At 50.8% G+C, this 9,528-nt stretch overlaps 1 protein-coding gene across 5 annotated transcripts in view; it reads right to left on the reverse strand.

Moving 5' to 3' along the window:
• TTYH3 (tweety family member 3) overlaps positions 1-6,357 on the reverse strand; it is a 70,751-nt gene extending 64,394 nt beyond the window's left edge. For 3 of the 5 annotated variants that reach the window (XM_042864140.1, XM_042864139.1, XM_042864138.1), the window contains exon 1: positions 6,210-6,356. In XM_042864140.1, the coding sequence (XP_042720074.1) occupies positions 6,210-6,332 (123 nt within the window). In that variant the 5' untranslated portion in view covers positions 6,333-6,356. Of the gene's footprint in view, positions 1-6,209 lie in introns of all 5 variants that reach the window. The other 2 variants (XM_042864142.1, XM_042864141.1) reach the window with 2 other exon arrangements.
• Positions 6,358-9,528: the final 3,171 nt, after the last annotated feature.

Consider the following 9,528-nt stretch of genomic DNA (forward strand, 5'->3'; position numbering starts at 1 on the left):
CAGCAATGGGAACCTCGCTCAGCTGAAACCAAGCCAAGTTCTCCTACCCACTCAAGGGGAATGGGAAATCTCAGTGTAGCTGGTAGAAAGCTTACTGCTAAAAGACAAAACAGAGACCAGAGGAGAGCTGACAGTCATCAGGAGCTTAGTTATAAGAGCTTTGCACCACTAAGTGTACAGGTGGGTGGGAACTAGCAGAAAAGAGGTATAAAGTTAGCCTTGTCCTGGAAGAAAGAGCAAGAAAATAAAAGGGAAAAGGAGGGGGGAGGAAAGAAAGATGCCAGAGGTCTGGAGGTGCCCATCCTTCAGCTGACCAAAGATGCTGCATCAAGAAAGACAGTGTGACAAAGGCACCAAATCTTTGTCTCATTCTCAATTGACAGATTTTTGTTCACTGGTTCAAAAATAAATTTAATCCAAAATACAAGCGAGGGAGATAAAGAAGAGTTGCGCGCAGCTCCCTTAATCCACATTCAAAGCCTCGGGATTAAGACAGAGGAAAGCACCTGACTTCCACCCTTAATCTCCAGCCATGCCTAATGAGATATGTTCTGGGTGAGAACTTCTCACTTTCCCTAATAATGAAAAATAAGCAGCAATAAATTCCACACCAACATGTGCTTGAAGCATTGCTTGTTTTACTGGATGAACGTTTGAACAAAGGCTTTTTGTTAACTGGAAGAGCGTGGATTCTGCTTCCCATCACAAAAAAAAAAAAATAAAACAAAAAAAAAAAAAAAAAAAGTAGCATTGAGAATCAAGGAGAAAAATAAAAGATGAAGTGACCTATTTGATTTCCATGGTCCTTTCTGCAGACCACCAGTGGTCGGGCTTTGTATCTAGACACCAAAGAGAAGCTTCCTAAGCAGCTGCATTGTTTTGGTGGCAAACTATATCAGAGAACCTCATCTGCATTTACTATTTCTGCTTACTCTGTTTTGAAAGCAAAGGCAGAATTGAAAGTTCTTGAGCAGTATTTGCTGCAAACCAACAGACACCTGTGTGCACACAAGCGTAACACACCTGCAGCACTGGGAGGAGGTGGATGCACCACCTTGACACTGTTTGTGCTTCAGACACGATCAGGAGTCACAGGTCTCATAGAAAAAACAACAAGATCTTCAACAGGACAAGTGGTTTCAGTGCCAAGGTGCCAGCAGCTGCCCATTGCGTGAGCAGAGCAATGGTTTGAGCACTGGTTCCACTGGTGCAGCTGAGAGCAGCACGATGCTGCCCAAGCCAGGCACAGCATAAGGGTTTCCTTGCACTGGAAAGTTCAGCAGGGCTGGCAACATCTTCTCTGCACAGGATTAATACTTTCAGGATTCGACACGTACAAAGCAGTTTCCCCCCTCTGCACACTCTCAGCTCTTTCCCCTACAATGCATTCCACATTTCTCCAAGCCGTCCTTTACCTCTGTGCATACTTAGGTTTGCTAAAACCATACATTTAGAAATGTTGCTCTCTGAGCAGAGTGCAGCGATCCACAGCCAGGGTTTCCAGAAACTGTGAGCCCTCAGGAGACCATCTGAAAACGTAGCAGCACAGCATGGGTCAGCAAAAAAGTATGGCTGCAGACAGAAAGCTGGCAGAGGTTGACTTCTTTCCCTGTCTGTATACCATATGCTGCTGTGCAACTGGATGTATGGTATACAGAAACCTTTCTGTGCCTTACTTCAGTAAATCAACCATCAAAAACTGTCTCAGTTCCACATTTCTTGGTCAGCCATTGTGCTGCAGCTCCCTCAGATCAAACAGACCGGAGTGGGGCTGATGTATAAGCACACAGTTACTCATGCAACCAACACTGATGAGAAGAGGGAAGCAGGGATTTACCATTAGTTCTTCAAAATCTGAAAGCGACTTCAGCATAATTAGAAAACATTGGATTCTGCTAACCAGGGTCACCTAACCTTTCTGAAAGTGCGAAGAAACGAATGCTGCAGTGGGATGCTGATCAGGCTTTGGAAGAGGTCCAACTGTTCCCAAATGCAGCCTTCAGCCTGACCCCCCCTCCCCCCCCCCCTTCAGAAAGGCCCATTACCCGCTGACTGGGAGCCAACTAGACAAGAACACGTCATCCACTTTGACTAAGACACATGTTCCCAATTTACAGAAAGACTCTTGGTTTCAGCATTGAAATAGGACGCCAGTACAGTAGAGGAAGTTCTAAAACAATCTCTCTAATCCAAGTTTTTTGGCAGTTCAGGCTTCACCGTGGTTCCCCAGCCAAGAAATACTTCCAAAGACGACATTAGCTGTTATGTGCAGGGAAACAGCCTCACAGAGCCAGCGAGTACCTGACAGAATTCATTCCGTGCTGAACTCTTGCCTACACGTTGAAACACACATGGATGAGAGGCTGCAAGCCAACAAAAGGCAGCGCCCTTGGGTTTACACAGCCCTTCACACTGCTGGGTCCCCCAGCACATATATCAGGGGATAAAAACATACTACTGCATAACAGCACCAAGCAGGGCATGCAAAGAACCTCCTGGGTGACACAGTCAGATAGACCATCTCAAAACCGCGGACTGGAGCACAGCCCTGTTCTTATCTTTGCTACTTTCAGCATGGCCGTGCTTCTGAACTGGTGGGAATCCATCATGCAGGCTTTTTCCCCATGCACGTTCAGCTGCCCCTGCACCTACTGTCTGTGTGCAACAGAAGCAGCGCTGCTGGGATGCAAGGAAAGAGCTTCAAAGATGCGCTGGAGGGCTTTGCTCTCCTCTAGTCTGCTTCACACAGAGCCCACATTTACACAGATTCAGGTCAACTTCACCATTCTGCAACAGTTAAGAAGAGCAGAAGTTTAAGTCCAGTACTCCACAGCTCAGCTTCTTGCAGCCTCTTTTCCCCTTAGAACCATAGAATCACAAGGTTGGAAAGGACCTAGAAGATCACCTAGCACAACTGTCCTCCTGCTACCATTGCTACCACAAGCCACTAAACCATATCTAGTCTCTCTCTTCACTGTTTATAGAGCATTTCTCAGCTCACAGTGAGACATAAGAGCTACAGAGAAGCATTCTAGGTTCCTTTCCTGCTGGTACCAAAGGCCCCCATCTCAAACAACTATCCCTACACCCACTGTGCAGCTTCCAGCACGTGACCTCCACAGTACCTTAACCAACTCTCAGAAATAAAGTGAACTCAATGCTGTGCAATAAAGCACAAACAACAGATTAAGTTAGTGACACCAGCAGCCTAAGGAACACCTTCATTTCCCATTCAAGTTAACTGGGAAAGTGGACAGCGCTGCTGCAATGGCCATTATCTGCTCAGCAGCAAAAGGCACAGAAACCAGAACTGTCAGAGGGAACACAGGCTGTGCTCCATTTTTACATTCCCTTCACTCCAGAGTTTGTGACTCACTACACAATGAAAAGGCTTTGCAGAGCACTGCAGTATGACTCAGATGAGAATACAGCCAGAACAAAACTGTTCATATCAAGATATCTTCAATCCCAGTGACTCACGGGAGGGCAGGAACTAGAGAGATGAGCTGCTGTGTATGGAAGGCTCTACGGAGCAGCACATGGAGGCAGCTCTGATGGGATCACCCAGCACATCAACCCCAGATGTGAGGGATCACAGCTCACCCTGGGCTGAAGCTCACCTCCCTTCCCCTGGGTAGGGAAGATGCCCTCAGACTGTTGAGAGGGAAGCCAGCCATCTGAAGGCCATGCATATACATACACTGAAACAATTCAGTCCTGGTGGGAGGATTTGTTCTGCTGCTGCACGCAGTGTTCTAACCTAGCACAACATGATACGCAGTGGGAGAAGATAAGAAGTAAATAATACCAGGGGATGGCATTTCAGAGAGCAACTCAAGGTAAAGGAGGTACATGGTCAAAGCCCCCAGCTGCACCAACCCTAGCCCTTGGGCAGCATCACCATAAGCACTCCTCGAGCTCTCGGACAAAAGAAGCCACCTGGTTGTGGGAGGCTGCCTCCATATGGGCCAGTGCACAGCAGTGTAACTGCTTTGTAGAATGGGGCTGTGTGGGACAGAGCAGCAGAACTGCTGTTAAGCCTGGGTCCTCACAGATGTGCTCACCGCCCGGAGTCCCAGGAGACACAGAGATCTGATTTCAAACACAGACAGTGAGTGCTTATCTAAGAACTACACGCACTTCAGAGAGGTTTCAGGGGACAACAGCGTGTCTGCTGCTTCAGTGGAATAGAGGCTCAGGCATTACAGTAATCCCTGACAGGTAGAGGTTACATCCTGGTACATCTGTACCCTCCTCACCCACAGCACGTGGCACTCCAACAGGTGACAGGACAGCACCCACATCCAAGCCACTGGGTCTCATATTTTGTTCAAATGGTGACTGATATTACCAAAATTCAAAGACTACCATCACAACACGAGCACAGAGAGGGTGGGCTTTCACTAAGACGATCCTAAAGGAAACAGTACTTTATAAAGAAAGCAATGTTTTCCCTCTCTCATGACTGGGAAATCTTCTCCTGAGAACCAGAGAAGACACACTGCTTCCTTCCTCATGTGGAATCAGAATGAGAATGGATACAGTGACCTGCTGTATGCTATTTAATGACAGCCGTCCAACTACTCTATGGCTTGAAGTCATGGAAACTTGAAGGTGTTTTCAATTTAGCAAATGTAATCCTTCCTTACTGCAGCCAGGGACGCTCTGTCCTTTCCCATCCCCATACGCTCCCAGCGAGCATCCCCCAGTGACCTCACATACCGTGGGCACTGACAGCTCACATGCCCTCAGAACGAGGGCATCAACCACAGAGTAGAAAACAAATACAACCACAAACTGGGCCACCTTGTGAGACCTCTGAAGAAGAGAGCAATAAACAGGATTTAAATCAAGAAGTGGACTGCCTTATTTTCAGGGTTTTATATGGTTCCGCCTCCATAACGTGACAGGTTCCTAAAGAGAAGGGGAAACTATGCCAGCACCGGCTGCAAGCAGAGCAGGGGATGCAAATTCATAATAAAGCAAATGGAAAAAGCCAGAATTCAGAACAATTTGAAGCATGAGAGAGCACTCAGCATTACAGTTCCCACTCCCGGATTAAGCTGCCCTGTTTCACTGCCTTAGAATTAATCTATGTGGCTACAAACTCCAGTGCCAACTCGCAGCAGCACGGTTATATAAGCACTGATAACAGTGCCTGCATTGCTGGAGCTGTCGGCCACCCCCCCCCCAGCCCTGAAATCAGCAAAGCTGCAATTCACATCGTGCTCCCAAAGACAGACCCCGCAGTAATCCAGACATTTGGGTTGAGATTTGATAAGACATTTTCTTTCGAGCTGATGTTCAGACTGAAAAGGCCATCGGCTGCCACGTGAGGAGTCCTGAACAGCATGGCAGGAAGGGCAGCACTGCACTACACAGAGGAGAAGGAGAGAGCAGAAGTCCAAACGCGATTACAGTAAAATTATCTGAGCACAACTGCAAAGCGCTGCGAGGAGCATTTTGGGCCATCCAGGTGACATCCACACACCTGCGGGGCACCCAAAGGTCACACAGCACAGCCGGCTGTGAGCTCTGTGCTCACACGGCACACGCAGCCCCCCGGCCCAGGGGCAGCCCCCCCCAAAGGGATGGGGCACAGCAGGCCGCCTGCAGCCCACGGCCCTGCGTGGCCATATTGAGCCCCTCGGCCACGGGAACCACAGCAAGTTCACGCAACGAAACCCCAGACGCTCCAGCCGGGTCAGTGCTCCGCTCCGGTTATTGGTTTAAAGACGTTTCTCAGCATCCACACATCGCCTCCGCGTTCCGCACCGGCATCACCCCGCAAAGCCGCGCTCCCGCCTCGCTCCGATCGCCGTTCTTGCCGCAGCATCGCCCGCACCTTCACGGCCGGAGCCTTTTTCCCGCAGCAGCGGCTGCGGTTCCAGGACGGCACGAGTCCTCTCCAAAAGCAAAATGGTGCAGCCAACCGATCCCGGCGGCCGCGGCTCTGAGAGGCGACTCGGAGCCACCGCAGCCCCGCTCCGAGATGACAGCCGAACGCGCGGTTCCGCGATCATCGCAACCACGCGGCCAACAGAGCGGCACCGAACCCTCGGGCGATTCCGACCCGGCGGCCCCAGGGCACGGAACGCAGCCGGGCGGGGAGGAAAGAGGACGGGATGGGACGGGACGGCCCCCTACCCCCACACGGATGGAGGGGACGCGGCCCCTTCTCGGCACCGCGCTCGGAGCGCCGCGCTCACCTGCTGGTACTCGGCGTCGTCCGGGCGGAAGTCGGCGGCGGTGAGCTCCCAGCGCAGGCTGAGGTGCGGCAGGCGGTGCAGCAGGCTCACCCACCAGGGCGGCGAGTAGCTGACGCCCGCCATGCCCGCCTCGCCTGCTTCATTCACCCCGAGCCGCCGGCCATGGAGCGCTCCGGGCTGCTGGGTCCTCGCCTCACCTGCGGCCCCGCATGGCCGTCTCCCCCGCCTCCCTCTTCCCCTCCCGCCGCGCCGCTCGCTCCCTCTTTGTTCGCCGAGAGGCTCCACCACCCCCGCGCCTGGCGCCGCCCGCCCGCTCCCATTGGCGCCGCCGCGCTCCGCCCAACCGCCGGCGGAGGGGAGCGGCCCCCCCGTGCGGGGCTGCGGGCGCGGGGCGGGCCTACCTGCCGGGCCCGGCTGTGGATGGATGCTCCAACGCGGAGCTCGCCCCGCTGACCCCACGCACTGCGGTCCCGCGGCAGAGGGACGCGCGGATTCGGACCTTCGAGGTGCTGAGCTGAGGGCTCGGCGTGCCCCCGCACCGGGCGTTTGTGCAGCGTGCTTCGATGTTGGCTTCCTGAGCGTCCGAACACGAGCGTTTTCCAAAAACGAGGGGGGATTTTCAGCACCGAGGTGTCCAGAGGCTCCTCGTGAGGTTTCCTAGCGCGCCCCATCACACCGAGCTCACCGCGGTGCACAGTTCGCACACAGGTTTGGCCTCTCACAGCCCCCAGCACAAAAGCGGCACTGCTTCAGTAACTCACGCTGATGTGGACCTGTGGGTCACCAAGCCGACAGCTCCGAGCCCCACAGTGCAGCATTACAACCGCTGGGAGAGATCTTGACCAGGGCAGGATTTTCAAATGTGTTGTTAGGAAGTGAAATCTTACCGCTCACAAACAGCACCGCATCCCACATCTGAGCTCACAGCGCTGTGTGCACAAGTATGAGATACACAGGGGTGCAAGACAGAGCACCTCCACTCCTGCGGCCTTGTGCAGCAGGACAGCAGAACAACAGCACATTTTCTGTTCTTTTCTTTTTTTTTTCTTTTTCACAGTGCCTGCCAGGATGAGGGAATTATTTCATGGTCTGCAATATTTCACCTCCAGTTCAAACGACCCCAAGACAAGGAGCTGAGACCTTGCTCACACCGTGAGATCTCTGCATCAGCCACCGATGCCACAGTTTAAGCAGTTCAGCGTTAAAGCGCTCTGGGGTGGAATCTGTGCTGCAGATGTTGCTGCTGCCACGGGGCTCTGGATGGAAACTCCCCGCCAGGCCATGCATCCAAGTGCCTTTGTGAGCCATGTGATGGACGTGGAATAAAAGCAGATGCAGCAGTCACTCAACACGGAGATCCCATTTGACAGCGCTGGTGTAAATCAAACTGAACGAAATGTTTTGGGACAAAATGCAGAGAAAGCTGGATGCCATTAACAGGGGTGTCAGCAGCAGCGGCAGGATGAGGCCCTGCATGGGGTGGGGGTAAGCAGGGATGGGAGCCGCCTCGCAGCACCCCGTGCATGTCCCTCACTGCCATTCATTGCAGTGACAGCTGGATTAAATTAGAGCAGAATGAGGATTGGGGATTAGAGAGAAACAGAAGCATCAACAGTTTTAATTTCTATCCCACAATTATTGATAATGATTTGGGAAAATGTAAAAATAAATTCGGCAAACTGGGAATAAAAGACAAAGGACAGGATCCAGCTCTGGCCATGCTCTGCATGGTGGGGCACAGCAGCCTGCTGTACCACGTCAGGAAGCACTGTTTGCCTTTCTTAGATGCCTCCCATCTCTCATTTGATTCCATTCAGGCAATCCTTGATTACATGACAACACACCACTTAGCAAGGCTTCCCTGATTCCAGCAGCCTTTTCCCTCCCAGCACAAATAGGTACTCTCTTGTTTTGCCAAAGCAAAATGGACAAACGAGGCACCGCTGTGACAGACCAGAAACAAGAGCTCACAGCAAGTCACCCTTGCACAGAAAACAGTTCTACAATCAACCAAAGCAAACTGCAAATGTCAGCTTGCTAAACGGTAATCCTGCTGCAAAGTGACCCAAAGAGCCACATTAGCGTTTGCTAACTTCTATGGCAGCGGCTCTGCTACCGAATCTCTGGATAAAATACACAGATGTGTTCAAAATTAAAGGCAGTGAAGACAGAAGGATGGACAAAACCAGCAAGATGGCCCCAGCTGCCCCTGAGGCCACCAGACTGAGAAAATACTCCTAGAAAATACCTCTTTTTCACTCTTCAGCAGCTTCTGACTTCAGATGCTCCTCCCTGTGCAACCAGAGCACCATTAGTAACAGTCACCCCACACCCATGATTCTTTTTATTCACTCCGTGATGAAGCAATTCCAATTTTAATACACCACGAAGCGAGGGACCTCCTGACTGGCAGCCCTGGCACACGTTAGGAAAGGCTTTAGCCAACAATATGGATTTAAAAGTGCCACAGCCAGCAGGGGGATGGGTAGGCCTTGTGGGTGCCAACAAACAGCCACAAGTGGGACCGACATAAAACATTAAACAAATGAAAGAAATGGTATGAAAAGGTCAATCCTGTCATTCCCAGCCCTGAGGCAGCGCTTTCCTTCCCTCATCTTCTACCAGTGTGAGATCTGGGGAAATGGGTGGGAGATATGGAAATCCTATTGCAAAAGCACCTGCCCGCTCCTTTCCTTTCCCCAGAGAGCTACACGCAGAACATTCTATTATTTAGTTAATTGCAAAGAAACAATTACAAAGGAACTTGGCAAATTCCCTCTAATCACAGCCAGACCCGGTGCAGTTCAGTAAGTTCAGCAAATTAGCAAATAAGTGAATATAAAAAGGAAAGAATAGCACAGCTCAAATTGCACTTTGTTCGTTTGTTTTGTCAGTCGTCGTTTCTGTTTAATTATTTAAGATACTTCTACATAACATTCTGGTACATTTTGTATGATAATAAAGGCTTGCTAGCACAGAAAAGCTGTGCTCGGCTATTGAACATCCGCTGAGAGGAGGAAGAGAACTGCCAATTCCTTGCATGAACTCTGGAGTGGCTGCTAAGGAAAAAAATCCAGGTTGGACAGATAGGCTCTGGTGTAAGACACCAATAAGGATGACTGCTTCATCCTAAGCTGACGTTTGGACAGGATGTTCTAACCTGTATTGCAGGCATTCGTGATCAACCCCCAAGTTTACAAAACACTGCTTTAATTTTCTGTGTAAATAACTAGAGGCCATTTAAGCGTAGCTTTTTTTATAGCTGTGCTATTACCAGGTGACGGATTTTACAATATTTCATTTCTAGATTCATACTGCA

The sequence above is a fragment of the Lagopus leucura genome, unplaced genomic scaffold (assembly GCF_019238085.1).
Source record: "Lagopus leucura isolate 7727_CA_CO unplaced genomic scaffold, USGS_WTPT01 Super-Scaffold_760, whole genome shotgun sequence".
NCBI lineage: Eukaryota > Metazoa > Chordata > Aves > Galliformes > Phasianidae > Lagopus > Lagopus leucura.